General features: G+C 33.6%; 1 protein-coding gene across 4 annotated transcripts in view; it reads left to right on the forward strand.

Moving 5' to 3' along the window:
* FAM126A (family with sequence similarity 126 member A) overlaps positions 1-12,847 on the forward strand; it is a 61,613-nt gene extending 48,766 nt beyond the window's left edge. For 3 of the 4 annotated variants that reach the window (XM_014455914.2, XM_023753856.1, XM_006088809.3), the window contains one exon: positions 8,194-12,847. In XM_014455914.2, coding sequence (XP_014311400.1) covers positions 8,194-8,768 — 575 coding nt within the window. In that variant the 3' untranslated portion in view covers positions 8,769-12,847. Of the gene's footprint in view, positions 1-7,072; positions 7,369-8,193 lie in introns of all 4 variants that reach the window. The other variant, XM_014455915.2, reaches the window with a different exon arrangement.
* Positions 12,848-16,398: the final 3,551 nt, after the last annotated feature.

Genomic DNA, 16,398 nt, shown 5'->3' on the forward strand with positions numbered 1-16,398 from the left:
ATTCGAGAAAACAAGTATTAAAATAACATTCTAAAAAATCCTGATTTAATGGTAACATAAATGTCAGATAATGGAATACTGTACTTCAGGACTATAGAAACTACATTTATTTTGTAAATATGATTTTATGACTTTATGAGAAAATCATTTAGTGGAAACAAAGTTGCTAATAGTTATAAAAGCATTTTGAAAAATGCAGAAATGATCATTTTAAACCCCTAAGTAGCAAACTTTAAAGAATTGGCTATTAGAATTTTACATCTGCAATTAGAAATGTATAAAGCTTATGTTTTTAACTTAAAAGTTGTCTATACTTATTAATAAAATTTAGGAAAACTAGCAGTTTTAAAAAGGTTTAAATATTTTAGTATAATTTTGAGAAGCCCCATTATTATCAGATTCTAAAATGCTATTTGAGGAACAAATTTTCCTTTCCCAATATAGATGATAAAACATTTAGACCAGAAATAAGCATTTCCTTCTGGCCAAAGATAGCACTGCATGAATTTTAACTGGCATTCTTGATATGGAACTTTATACTCATGAAGGAAAAAATAAAATATTAGGAAATATTAGATGACTAAAAGAAAAGGGACCTATTGACCAAAGAGCTAAAATATCATGGTGGTACAATTTCTGCATATGAACATTAGGTTTAAAGAGGAAAGAATTCTGGCTTAGCCAACTTTAGAAGAAAACAAAAAACTCTTAGGCTATGTCTAGTTAAAAGTAAAGTAATTGTCTATACAGATAAGTAAAATATTTTATAGATATTGGTCTTAGGCAAACACACTTGTTTGTAAATTATTGATTTATATTTTTTACTAAGGAGGTCATATGTAATTCTTGCTGTCGTTTATGAAGTTATTTATTGTTACTTATTATTGAGCACTACACCATCCTCCCAACCCCCCTATTAGGAGCATTTGTTGCACACTGCACACAGAGGATGAAATAAGCTTTTATAGATAGTTTTACAATAGATGTTGCTTACCTGTTTTTGGTCTGTCTGGTTATGAGGATCTTTAGTCATCACGAAGGATTCACCTGGTCCAGCAGCATCCATGTTGCAATTCTTGAAGGGATTTTTTTTTTTAAACTTGAGACTTAATAAAGATGACAAAAGTTATTGAGAGTGACTGAATCTACCTCAGGAAGGAGAATTGTATCATTTACTATATATGCAACAAAAACTAAAGACTTGACTCTTGCACTGGCCTGTGTGACTCAGTTGGTTGGAACGTCGTCCCATACACCAAAAGGTTGCAGGTTTGATTCTAGTTCAGGGCATATACCCAGGTTGTGAGTTCTATCCCTGGTCGGGGCATGTGCGGGAGGCAATTGATAGATGTTTTTCTATCACATCGATGTCTCTCTCTCTCTCTCTCTCTCTCTCTCTCTCTCTCTCTCTCTCTCTCTCTCTCTTCCCCATCCCTCTTCCTTCCTTTCTCTAAGATCAATAAAAAATAAAAACTAAAAAAAAGACTTGACTCTTCTTTATTAAGGAAACTGGTATAGCTCCTAACCAATGTGTCTATAAACAAATCATTTAGATGGCATTTTTCTGTGTACTGCTCCTTTCGTATTTGGAAAGTCTACCTTTGGCTTCAAGAGCCAGATTTCTTAGTCTTTGTGTACTTGCTCATAGTGTAGTCCTTTAACTGCCAGGACCTAATTCTGTGTTTCTATGGCAGATTCACTTCCCTTTAACATGCCTTGCAAATTATTGGCCCAGGCTGTGAACCCTAGTGATATGTCTTACCTACCACTGCTTTGACCTCATTTGTAGACTACTGTCACCCTTCCTTCTAACCCAGTGATTCCCAAAGTGGGCGCTACCGCCCCCTGGTAGGCGCTGCAGCGATCCAGGGGGGCGGTGATGGCCACAGGTGCATTTGGGGGCGATGAGTAACTGCTATTAAAATTTTTTAAAAAATTTCCAGGGTCTGAGTAATATTTTTTCTGGAAAGGGGGCGGTAGGCCAAATAAGTTTGGGAACCACTGTTCTAACCCTTCAACATACTAAGCCATTTCTGCCTTAGGGGTATTTTATTAGCCATTTGGGATATATATATATTTCATCCATCTGAAATTTAAATGATGAAAAAGTGCCATATTGCACACTTCCTTCATATTGTTTTGTGTATCATCATTCAGATATCAACTCAAATATCCCTTCCTCAAAGAGAGTTTCCCAGGTCACCCATCTAAAGTAGACTTTCTCCCCTAGCACTCTGCTTACTCTCCCATTATTCTCATTTTCTTTATTGCTATGCTACTTCCATTATCTAAAATAGTCTTGTTTACTTAATTCCCACTCTACGGTGTAAATTCTGTGAAGGCAGTGTCTTTATCTGGTTGACCATTGTGTCCCCAGAGGCTAAAACAATGTTTGGCACATAGTAGGTGCTCAATAAGTAGTAGCTGAATGCATGATGAGTGAATGAATGATAAATTTGTAATATAGACAGCAATTTATTCCTTCTTTTCTCATTGTATTGAAAAACATTATAACAACATGATAGTAAACTGGGTAGAAGGGTATTCACTTATAATTCCAGTATTTAAAGAGTTATACTTTTAATTTTTTTCATATGTGTATATATTTTTCATAATTGTGCTCTTTTAAAATTTAAAAATATTATCTTTAAAAAATTTGCTTTTGCTTAGTTAACAAAAAATTTTCCCAAGTCTTCCTAATAGCTCCACTTATTTTAATGGCTACATAATACCACAAAGAGTTGATATTCCATCATTTACTTAACTATTCCCTTAATCTGTTAAATGATTTGTTTCTAATTTTTTGCTATTATAGATAACACTGCAATGAATAACTTAATGAATATAAATAGCATTTTATTCCATTGAATAAGATAAATTATAAACTTAAACTGATTGGACTAAGGGTTATCAAGTTGTTTAGATATTTTATGACATTTTAAATATTTATATCCTATAAATTATAAATAAATGTATATGAATTTCTTTGGGGTTTACTCTAAAATACTTTAATTAATGTCAAAATTGTACGATGTAGACAGTTAAGTTGGGGATTAATTTTTTTAAGCTTCAGCTTATTTTATTTGTTTTTGCTGATAAATTTTGTAAGTGCCTTTGGTTATAACCAGATTACTTTAGATTCATAAAGCAGTCTGAGTACAAAGCTGTGTGAATTCTATGAAGAAATATATTGTTCCTTAATTTAAATGATTACTTTTAGTAAATAGGGAAGCCTTTAAAATATAAAAGCTAAAGTTGGGATAAAGAGTTTCATGAGTTATATAATGAAGTTGATATTTGGGATTATAACATTACACGGGAGAAATCACAGCTTTTCGTGATCAGTTTTAATAATGTTTGCAATTTGTTTCACCTTTCCCCCCCCTCAAAGCCAGAAGAAATTTTGTAGGGAGAAATTATTTGAGTGCCTTTGAGATCCAATTTGGAAATGTCCACTAAAAGTATTCTTTAACTCTCCTCATTTCTGTATATGGAGAGAAGGTTACCTATTTATAGAGAGTATACAAATAAAATATTCTCTGAGAAGTTTCTCTTTGGACCTTTTTTGAACTTTTCGAATTATTTGAAGTCAAATGTAAGTATTGCTTTTATAGTTATAGAACAGTCATGACACCTTTTGCATAGATTTTTAAGTTCTGGGCTTTTAAACAGATTCTGTTTTCTTATGCATTTATATTCCCTTAAAACATATCTATAATTTTCTTAAAGAAAGGATTAACTGCCTCTTTTTAGGTATGTATGTTATCCTATGGATGACATAATAAATGAACTATAGATTTTTAAAAATCTTTTTTCCCCCTCCAGGTTTTTTGTTTGTTTTGTTTTTGTTTAAAGATTTACATATAGTATTACATATGTCTCCTTTCTCCCCATTGACCTCTCCCTGGCCATCACCACCTCCTACCCCTCAGCACATGCCCTCACCCCCCTATTATCTGTGCATTTTACTAAACTTAGATTTAGAGATGGCGACTTCACTTTTCCAAAGCAAAGAGCCTTTGCCTTTCTCTGTCAGCTAAAAAATTCTTACTAATATCAGCTATATATTATTTTTCCTTTTCCAAATTTAAGTAACACATTCCTAGCCTACTTTTCTCATGTCTTCTGCATGTTTTATTTATTCTAATAATTTTACCTTATAACAGGAAATTTTTTCAGTCCATCAAACAAATATTTATTGGGCACCTACTATATGCAAACTACTTTCCCGGGTGCTGAGTATATACAGCACTGACCAGGCAAAAATCCTTGCCCTCATAGAACTTACATCTAGTAGACAAGATAAATAATTATAGGTTAGAGAGTGATAAAGTGCTAAGAAGTAGGGAGAAGGGTATATGAAATATGGGGAATATTGATGGGATGGTCAAGCGAGGAGCATTCCAGGCTTAGGGAACAGTGAGACCAGTAAGAAGGTGTGTGTAGGGAGATTGGATCACAAAGCTTTGTAGAAGATCTTAGAAAAATAATGGAGAGCAATATCATGTAACAAATGTTTATTGGAATTGCGTAATTATCTTTATTCTGTAATTTTCCTGAGAATTATATTTCTGTTGTTTCTGGCTCTTTACAGTTTTCTGCTTTTCTTTTTATGAATTTACTTTACTAAGCAGTTAAAATTTTTCCATTTTTACCAGATAATATCCATATATTAATTAAAGATTTGTGCTTGTGAAAAATCTTATGTTTTCTTCTTGCCACCTAATTTCATGTTTAAAAACTTTTAATATTATGCTTCTTGGGCTGCAGAACTTCACCACTATCACAGGAAATGTGATTAGCAATCCAGTTGCCTAGTGCTGCTTTATATTATTCTTGTCATTTTATAGTTTTGCTTGCAGAATTCTAAATTTTCACCACAGTTGCTTTCTATGAAATGACTAGGAATCTAGCAAATAAGTTAAACTTAATTGAAGGATGTCAGAGAACATTTAACTCGATTTGATTTTAATGAATTGAAGTTAGAATTTATAGTATTTGAGGTCAAAAGATTTTGCTGTTTAGCTCCCCACCGAATAGTTTTGTGGCTCTTTCTGAACTTCAGTTTTCTTGTCTGCAAATGGGAGTTTGAAGTAAATTGCCTACTTCAGAGGCTCACTAGAACACATTGTTTTGAGGATATAATTGAATAATAATATGTGAACACTCTCAAAAAATGATTTAGTGCCATTCATTGCAAATGGTAGTATTTTCTATTCTGTTAGGCCACCTATACTTATTTTTAAAAACTTTGTTGTGTTAATATGTATTGGCTTTGTTATGTCTGGATAATTTCCATAGTTTATGATTTTTTGGATTGATGGTCCCTTTAATAGATCTGTGAAACTGCTTCTACAGTGTAAATAGACAAGTCTTGGCTGTCTCCCAAAAGTGTCGTTGTGATTTTACTCTCAGTTGTAGGGTCCTCTGGCATTTACCTCACTAAGATTTTACTTGCCCTGACTTGAACACAGCTGTTAGTAATGGGGGGTAGGCTTGGTTGGAACTTTCTATTCTCATTAAACCTGTGTTGTAGGGACACCCAGAAGCTGCAGTGTGATGCTACCTTACTAACATGCTTTGGTCTGTTCAGGAAATAAAAATTTCATTTAGAGAACCTTCAGTCAAATTTTTCTGAGGCACTAGGTAAATGGGAAATTATACCAGCACACTGGCTAGCCAGCCCAGGGCAACATGAAGGTTTGAGGCCCTCCAGAAGTGCATATTGTGCTGGGTATGGGCTACCCAGGGCATCCATAATAACTTTTAAGTTTTCAAAATTTGAAAGATCAGAATAGAACTGTGGTTTCCAAACTTTGCTGCACATTAGTTACCTGGGAGCTTTTAAAAATCCCAGTGCCCAGATCATAGCTTATACTAATTAAATAAGAATGTCTCATGTGAGAGCCAGGCATCAGTAGTTCTTCAAGATGCCCAGCTGATACCAATGCGCCATAAAGGTCAGGATCCAAAGTTTAGGAATATGTGGCTCTGGCCTCCATTTTTTTACTACCTGTTACTGTTTCACATGCTTTAGCACCATCAGTGGGAACAATTATTATCTTATCATGAAAAGCATTTGAAAGTAATATGTAATGTCTCTCAAGCAGATTTGTGGTCTACATTTTTTTTAAGAGTATAAAATGTTTTACATAGTTTTATGTTGTTTTGAACTTTAATTTTCATTACTGGCCCATGGTAGACATAGGCTACTTTTTTTTCTATTTCTTAGAGATATTTCCTTGACTACTTTAAATAAAATCATGCCTTTGTGATTTAAGACAAAAAGAATAAAATGTCTACAAGTATAAACTAGTCAGGAGGTTCATTTCTTTGTTTTGATTGCAATGGCCATTTTCAAGAATAAAGGACCAACACACAATTTGTTTTTCCAAATCCATTTTTACTTTTTTCCAGCTTAGTAATGAACTGTTACAAGATGGCCTAAATTTGTGGAATGTTATATCACAGCTGCATTAATATTTACTAATATAAAAGATGATTGGTATGTGAGACAAAAACTATACCTGTAGTGTTATTAACCATGATATCATAAGTGAATGAGCATTTTTCCAATATTGTGATTTATGAAGTCAGCTTTAATGTAATCTAATAAAAAATAGAATTTTAAGTGTACAAAAAGGAATTCCTAAGTGGCTTGGTTTCTTTTGTTGACAAAAGCTAGAGTTTTGGCTGTATATCCTTGAATATTTGCCCAAGGCTTTATAAATAGGTTCAAGTGGTCATACTCTTATCTTAAAACAATAGAAATCCCGTTTTATTTATAAAAAATTTCTGTTTCATAGTCCATGTCAAATATGTGTGTGAAAAAATGCAGAACATGTATTGATGCTTTGTGAGTTTCTTCATTGTCATTTAAAACAATATGAACTTATTGTCTCCAGTGCCATCAGTATTGTAAATTATGGAAATTTCTGCAGTGCAAATATTTGACTTGATTTGTAACATTCAGTTGTCCAGTTTTTGTTTTGGATCTTTTGTTTTTCTTGTTTTGCATTTTTATTTTGTTTTGTTTTCAGCCATCATTTTGTCTTATCATCTTCAATTCTAGAGCAACCTGACAACAATAATGATACTACTGAATTGGGCATCCTTGTCATTCCTGAGATTAGTGTCACAAATGTGGCCGGAGAGAGAACCGGGAATGGGGAAAAAGGCAGAACACTAGGAGAGATTGATGCTCAGCATATACAGGGTGTGCAGGAAACAGCCACAGATCCTAGAACTGAAAGCAAAGGCTTGCCAGAGATCAGGAGGCAAAAATCTGTAAGAAAACTGATGGAGGATGGAATAAACTCACCTGGCAGAGTGCAGTTTTAGCACAGCACTTTATAGCTGCACTCCAAGGTATCTCATGGAAAAGGGCCACTGCTGCATGTTTTAAGCAACAGTTGTACAGTCACAACAATTTTGCATGTCATCTAATAATCAAAATGCATGAATTATGCACCATAATTTCTCAATGACTCTTAATGCTCTTTGGAATGGTTATACCTATATATTCTCTGAGTTAAATTGTTATGAAAACTGAGGCAGAAAATTGCTTCCAAAATAATTTTCTGCTTATGTTTCGAGATCAGAGTTATTTATTTCATTGTATTTTTGCCATCGTTGATATGAAGGTTAATATATATATATATATATATATATATATATATATGTAGAATTTTAACAAGTTTGAGCTTGTGATACTTATAGTCTATATTTTTATCTTTATAAAATAACCTACAATATAGTATACAATCTTTAATGTTTTTTGAAAATATTTTAATACATTTTTTTTAAAGTTCTTTGGTAAGAACTTTGATTTTTCTACTGCTTTGTTACTGTAGGAGAGCTTGCCCCTAGCTTTACTGTGTGGTATTTTTCCTAATTGTTTCTGATTCTTTGCATGGATAGTAAGAAAATTCTTTCTAAAAACACAGTGGGGTGTGGTCTATGGCATGCTCTTTGTTTAATATACTCTAAATTAGTGTTATTTAATTACAATAAACTATTTTTGGCATTTTATAGAACATTTTGATTTATTCTTTGATTTTGGTCTATAATCTTTTGCTTTACCTAGTTATGCTAAAGTTTAATTATTTAAAATAATTGATTTGGTATTAATCATGAAAAAAGAATTATTGAAAATACTTGATGTTAATTAATCTTTGTTATTTCTTTGTTTAGGAAATACAGAATTAACAGATCAAGAAGAACTGATGGATATATCTGAAGTTGACGAGGGATTTTATTCCAGGGCTGCATCTAGTACCAGCCAGTCAGGCTTGTTAAACAATAGTCACAATTCTAGTATCAAGACAAGTGTAGGAAAGACTCAGAGACGGTCAGGAGGAAACAAAACTGGAGGAAAAGAAAAAGAAACCACAGGGGAGTCATGCAAAGATCACTTTGCTCGAAAACAAACTCAGAGAGCCCAAAGTGAGAATCTTGAGCTTCTCTCTTTGAAGAGACTTACGTTAACAACCAGCCAGTCCCTGCCAAAACCTAACAGCCACGGTTTGGCTAAGACTGCTGCGACTGTATTTAGTAAATCCTTTGAGCAAGTCAGTGGTGTCACAGTCCCACATAACCCATCAGCTGTTGTTGGCTGTGGGACAGGGACAGATGCCAACAGGTTTTCCGCTTGTAGTCTCCAAGAAGAAAAGCTTATTTACGTTTCTGAAAGGACTGAACTTCCAATGAAGCACCAATCGGGTCAGCAGAGACCTCCTAATATTAGCATTACGTTGTCCACAGATTAATTTGTAAGAGTTTTCTCATGTGACCAATGAGTCTGGAATTATGGCTTTGCTTCTTTATGAAAGTGCCAGGGTCTTTCATCCCTGCTCCTGACAGAGCCCCGATGTCTTAAGTTCTGAAGGCTTTATGAAGGGAATAATGTCTAGGTTGCAGTAAAGTTGAAATATGGTTTTGTTATTTCTTGGCTGTGTGTTTTTTTCCTCCTGTTTGTTTCTGTTGCCCTAAGATTGTCACTATGACAATACATTTTGGCAGGTGGTCTGATCAGATTGGTTACATCTCATGTGAGGATGTGAGTTGTTTTTCCCCCTAATAACTCCTATTTTGGTAGATGTAAGTTTGGCCTTCAGAATAAAAGGAAATCTCCATGTATGGGAACTTTTTTTAAAGGATGAAACAGAGGTGCAACTCCGGGAACTCTACATCTGGTTGTTCAGCAAGTCAGTTTGGAAAAACGAGCATGTGAAAAAACAAAAATGATGTGAAAAGTGCCTGATAAGAATGTTTGTAACCAGACCATCTTTAAGATTAGTAGAAAAATTTATATAACGCAATGGAAAGTGCTTGGTGGCTTAATACATAGACTATTATATGATTCCAGTGGATGGACAGAGGAATTTACATTGTTATCTTTGGAACATTTGTATGTCAAAAATCATGTTGCTAGCAGATGTGTTGTTTTGAAGTGTTCTATCTGGGCTGAGCAGGTGCAAATCCCTTTCAGTTTCTAAGATAGGCCATAGGCTGACTTACCATGCCGCTTGACTTCGAAAATCCTAGTTAGTTTGGATTCCTATAATTCAAAGCATACATCATTGAAGGCGGCCTGGAAATTGTATAAATCTTGCAACACAGCTCTCAAGATCCAGTGTCAGCCATATTGTTTGTCTGCAAATGAAGGAAATTAGGTAAATTTTTATCTGTAAAATATGAAAAAATTAAGATAGGACATTTATTAACTAATTTAGGGTTATTTATGTTTGTATTCTTAAACAAAGTTATAAAATATGAATAAAATTACATGTGTTTTTTATTTTATGAACAGGCCTATTTTTAATGTTTTTGTTATAATAGAAAGAATAATCAATGTAGTTACACCCAATGAAAAAATAAATATAAAAAATGCAATATGGTGAAAGTTAAGCAAACTTGTGTGTGGCTGTAGAGAGCTGTGTGACTTCTAAATGGACATAAAAGTTTGGTGTTTGCTAGTGATGGTCATTTCAGCTATGGTTGAGGTTGCCTGTGAATCAAGAATAAGTAATAATTCAGAGTAAGAGAGAAAGCAAGGCTAAGGCTGAGAGTAAGCTGACTGGGAAAGAAGGCCTAGAGAGCTATCCGCTTGTTCTCTTTCACTATTAGCACACAGTGGTCTCCTTATTCATGGTCCCTTGCTGTGGTCACACAGAGAAAATACTAGTCTTTTTCTTATACCTGCTTATGCAGAGCTCAAATATGTGAAAAATGTGTGTACTGAGTGCTAACACATTTATGATATAAATGCAGTTCTGACCATAACTGCTTTGGCTATCATTTTAAATTTAATTATTCAAAAAGCATGAACTCATTTTCATTTATTAACTCTGAATAGAATATGGTTTTTAGCATAATTTGATTGTTGTAATCTATTGGTATAACTTGTAGTTAAAAAAAAAAAAAGTAAGGCAACCAGACAGTGGAAGTTACTATAGTATTAATTTAATAGGAATCCTGTGTACAATTTAAAATGTCACTGTGAATTTCCTGCTGTCTTTTTGTAATTCTTTAACAAAGAATTTCCCCTAGGCATAGCTACTAACAGTATTAATAATCTTAAGAACTAATTTAAAAGATCAGCAGTTTAAGCAAGTTAAAATGTTTAGGAAATATTGCAGATGAAGTTTGTGGAGACATTAGTTGGCAAAATGAGAGATGAGATGTTAATGTTCAACTGTTATAATGAAAATTCATTTTGGTATTATTCTAGAGATCATTGCCACTCATGTGGTCTGAGGACTGTAAGTATAGTAGCATTGACATCACCTGGCATCTTGTTAAAAATGCAGCATTTCAGGTCATCCCAGATCTACTGAATCATAATCTGCATTTTAGCGAGAGCCTCGAGTGATTTTTATATACGATAAAGTTTGAGAGGAGAATATCAAGTGCAAACAAATCACTTATCTAACATTTAGAGGTCTCAGTGGTCTCACAACCCTAGATCAAATATGTTAGATACTAGCTCATTATAATCATTGTTTTAATGGTAAATTAATTGTTTAATAGTGTCAATGACAGGACTTTTAAAGTCCTCTCATTCTACATTTTAATGATTCTTATTTATTTTACAATAAAAATGTAACATTTTATATTTTTCTTACTAACCATAAATGGAATCAGAGCTGTAGATGTCTGTAATTTTAAGTGTCAGAGGAGTACCACACTCTTATACAATGCACAACAAATCTGCACGTGTACATTCTTTTGAAAACTCTGAGGGCTTACTCAGTGGGGTGGTCCTGAATTTTTGCTCCAAGTAATTTCCACCAGTTAGTTTTCTGGAGTATATATTAACAGTAAAATTCTTTTACAGTACCTTTGGTACTATTTTAAATAAGGATTATACATTTAAAAATTTTTATAGCTATTATAAATATTGGATAATACTATGATAATGATTGTAATTATCCCTACTATTCTCTTCCCACTCATCTTTCCAAATTTGAAAGTAGGGTGGCTTTTGTAGGTCATTTTCTCACGAAGATGCTGATGTGACCATTTGGTCACAGACTTCCTACATATCTAGAATAATATATATTTTTTAATCATGAGAAGGATTCTGCACAAGACTGGAGCCTTACACCCCATCGCTCAGAGGATCTGAGCAGAAATTGTAGCTCCATTCCACATTTTAAACCCCTCACTCTTCAAATACCCAAATACCTGTGGTCTTCTATTGAAACTGAGTTCCCAGCATTTGCCTTTTGGAATCTAAGTGGGGAGAGAAACAAAGAAGACTTCCCCCCCACCCCCAGGACCCAGGGCATGTGAGCACCTGGAGTCCTTTGTACACCACTAGTGAACTTTTTAAGGACCTCTGTAGACTTGCAGAGTAGAAATTTTCAGTCCTTAAATGATGACAAAGTTCATTTTGAAAAAGCAATACTTTATTTCCCTTTTCAATTGTGATGTAACTTCTTAGCAAACATTACTCATTTAAAAACAAAAAATTGAATTAAAGGAAAAAATACTTTTTAAATGAAAATAGGTAAAAAGAATTTCAGTTTTAAGGGATTTTGCCTATTTTGGAAGAATAAAAGTGTTAAAATATTTAAATTTAAATTATGGAAAAAATGTACCTTTAGACAATTTTAAATAAATATTTAAAGAGGTTTGTTAAAATTTGAGTCTATAGGCACAATAAATGTATAGTTTATTACAGGGATGCACTTCAAGGAAATATGTATGTTAAACAATGTAACTGAAAAATATTTTCTTAAAAGTCTTAAAAAGTAGGAATAATTTGATGGACACTTAAACTAAGCATTGTAGATAGAAATTAATGTATAATAGTGTTTACCCAATCTTTGGATGGAAAAAAAAACCTCTCTAATCCTTTAATTAGCATGAATTTATACTTTTAGATTTGTCGCTTAGTAAAATTATACTCAATACTTTGAGTTATTCACATTTATGTTTAGTATTGTTATATTCTTCATCAGAGAACATAAATATGTTGTCTTCTATACTTTGTACCTTGTGCATATCTAAAGAGATTAGCAGTGAACATTTGGAAGATGTTTTTGTGGTTTTTTTATAGTAGAGTTTTGGAGTATCTACCTGTGTCTTGCTATGAAGTTTCTACTAGTAAATTCAAGATCCTGTTTCACACACTGTTACTTTCTCTTAAATGAAGTTTATTGTGTACCTCTTACCTTTACTTCTAATTATGTAGTGATACTAATATTTTCATACTAAGTATACCTGTTTCTAATTGTATTCCCAGAGTTTACATTCCTAAAGAATAAACTATGATTTTGGATATTTTTATGTGTTCTTGAACTTTTTAACACTATGGAAATAAACTGGAGTTTAGTTTTTTGAAGTTGTGTATATTTGTGTAAATGGTCTTCATATGCAATACTTTATACAGCAGTGTTGACTTTTATTAAAAAAATTGAAAAAAATATTTTTTCCAGATAATTTCACTCATTAAAAAAATCGTCATAAAACTTAGTAAAAATCATGATGTGGAAGAAGAAAATAAAGGAGGAAGACTTAGATAAGCTGAGCCATTGAGAGAGCTTTTTGGAAGTAAGTCATAAGGCAATGGCATCTCATTTCTTGCTTTATGTTTTACATGGCTGAGGGGTGAGAAATGTGACATATCCATCAGTGTATCAGTGTCCATCCAAAAGGTGAGTTTCATGGGTCACGTACCTTTGGCTGGTTATTTGTCATTTCAAAGGCACAAGCACATTTAGGTAATGCTTTGCCCTTTTATTTTGAATATGAGTCTTTATCTCTTGAATGCAGGTTATATGCCCAAAGTACCTAGCATAGGACTTGGTGCATGTTAGGTATTGAGACATTTAATGAAGGAATGAGTTAGGTTGGTGTTAGTTTTGGGAAAGAATCAAGGATATAGTGTCCAATGTAGTACAGTAAAATTTTAGAATTTTATTTATTGGCTCTAGGAAATCTCTGTGGTATTACTTGAATTGCATTACTGTGTGCTTAGAAACAGGATCCTCTTAGAAACTTGAAATAAAAATCTTGATGAGTAGTTGATTACATATTTGGATAATTCCATTTCATCTAAGAAACTACATAATTTGGGAAATATTTGGAGGAGTATTCGTAGAGAACCAGAACAACCAGAGCAGTGATTTTGTAAGCAGTATGTTAGCTTTGTGGAAAATACACCCTCCTGGTGACTTTATTAATCCCAATTAATTGTTGACTCATCTAATAGAATCTGTCTTTGGTAATACCAACATAATTATTTTATAATTTTTAAGGAAGACTTATACAAATCTAGTCATTTGGTAATTTTCCTTGCAATTGTTATTGTAGTGTTTGTAATATTTGTAATTAAAATCTCATTTAACCTTCAAAAACAATAAAATGAGTATAATCTCCATTTACAAAAGAGGAAACTGAAGCTCTCAATAGAGCAAGCGACTTGCCAAGGTCACCTGGCTGCTGAATGGCAAAGCGAGGGCTTGAGCACGAGACCGATGACTCTCACTTTTTTTTTTTAAATATATTTTATTGATTTTTTTTTTTTTTACAGAGAGGAATGGAGAGTTAGAAACATCGATGAGAGAAAAACATCGATCAGCTGCCTCCTGCACACTCTCCACTGGGGATGTGCCTGAAACCAAGGTACATGGACCTGACCAGAATCGAACCTGGGACCCTTGAGTCTGCAGGCCGACGCTCTATCCACTGAGCCAAACCGGTCACGGCTCACTTTTCTTTTTTATCACTTGGCAAAACTAACAAATAGTATGTAATGGACATATGTTTGGAAATCCACCCCATTTATCTTATAAGCGATAGACTTAAGTTTTAAGTTAAAAATAACAGTTTTCCAAAAATAAATTATATGTTTTATAGAATTTTAGATAATTTCGTTTCAGTGGTACGGTGAATGCTGATTATCCTGATATTAAAAACATGGTAAAATGCAAATTAAGATTTTACTTATATTTTACCTCTTCAGTTAGATAAAGATGAAAAGGATTGATATTGGCATTGACATCATTGGTCTCAGACTATTGGCAGCACTGTAAATCAGTACAACTAAATTGGTGAGCAATTCAGCAGGATCCATCAAACTTTAAAGTGCACATACCATCTGATTAGCAATTCTACTCTTTTATGGTTATTCCACTTTCTATATTTGACAGAAATGTTAGCACAAAATATGTAACGGTATTCATTGCAGTATTGCTTGTAGTAGCAAAAAAACCAAACAAACAAAAAACACACAAAAAAACTAAATGATCATTAATAGGGGACTACATAACATATGGGACATGCATATAGTGGAATATAATGTAGCCATTAAAAACAATATAGATTTGTGATTATTCAAAAAGATTATATAACAATATTCCCTGAAAAAAAGCATATCATCGAACAATATATAGAAAGAATATAACCCCATTTTCCTAAGAACTATGTGGAACATTTAATATGGATATATATATATATATATATATATATATATATAGATAGATATAGATATAGATATATTTATTTCTATTTTTTAAAAAAAATATATTTTTATTGATTTTTTACAGAGAGAAAGGGAGAGAGATAGAGAGTCAGAAACATTGATGAGAGAGAAACATCAACCAGCTGCCTCCCGCACACCTCCCACTGGGGATGTGCCCGCAACCAAGGTACATGCCCTTGACCGGAATCGAACCTGGGACCCTTCAGTCCACAGACCAATGCTCTCTCCACTGAGTCAAACCGGTCTTGGCATATATTTATTTCTTAAGTGTGATCTAAAGACAGCCTGAATTAGGGAAAAACTGGTGCTTTTAAAGGTAGATTCCTGGGCCTTCTGCTAATCCCCCTGAATCAGAATCACTTTGAGTAAAGCATGGAAACCTGTATTTCTAACGAGTTCCTCTGTTGACTCTTCTATAAACTTAGCTGAATAGATGACAACAATGAATCTTCGTGTCTCTGGTGGTGGTGTGTAGTTACAAAGGATTTTACCTCCTTTTTAAATTATGTGGGTATAATTGACATATAAGGTTATATTAGTTCCAGGTGTACAACAGAATGATTCAATGTATATATTGTGAAATGATCACAGTAAGTTTACTTAATATTCATTGTACAGAGATAAAAAAATGTTTTTTTCTCTTGTGATGAGACTTTTAAGATAACGTATTTATTTTATAACTGGAAGTTTGTTCCTTTTAACCTGCTTACCCATTTTGCCCACTCCCACGCCTGCCTCTAACTTACTTAGTATAATGTCCTCAGGGTTCACCCATGTTGCCACAAATGGCAAGATTTCCTTTTTTAAGGCTGAATATCCCATTTTAAGACTGAATAACAGCCCACACTTTCTTTATTCATTCATCCACTCATGGACACTTAGGTTGTTTTAAAAAGGACAAATTTTTGAAGAGATCTTGTATTCCAAATGCGGCCTCCCTACCATAAAGCCAATTAACATTGACTAACAGCAACATAGATCTGTTAGTGAAAGGTGAATTGGCCTGACAGAAAAATGATTTTCTGTATAGTACACACCAATTAAATGAGCAATCCTTTAAAAAAAAACAAATAAAAAACAACACGTCATTGTTGCACTCTCCCACAGATCATCAGACAATCTGTTAATAAAGTAAAACTACGCACTAAAACCAGTAAGAGAGTGCACCACTTTGATACACTTAGCTGTATCTCAGAACCTGGAAATTGGATATTTGTAGAGTTTTGGGATCTATGCCCAAATGCTTTAAGGCACGTCTGTGAAAACGGGGAACTGACTGGCTTTGGCAACGTTAATGAAATGGTTTAGGACAGTGGTCGGCAAACTGCGGCTCACGAGCCACATGCGGCTCTTTGGCACCTTGAGTGTGGCCACGAAGTTTCAGTCGCACTGTACGTGCGCGCCTG

The sequence above is a fragment of the Myotis lucifugus genome, unplaced genomic scaffold (assembly GCF_000147115.1).
Source record: "Myotis lucifugus unplaced genomic scaffold, Myoluc2.0 scaffold_52, whole genome shotgun sequence".
NCBI classification, from domain to species: domain Eukaryota; kingdom Metazoa; phylum Chordata; class Mammalia; order Chiroptera; family Vespertilionidae; genus Myotis; species Myotis lucifugus.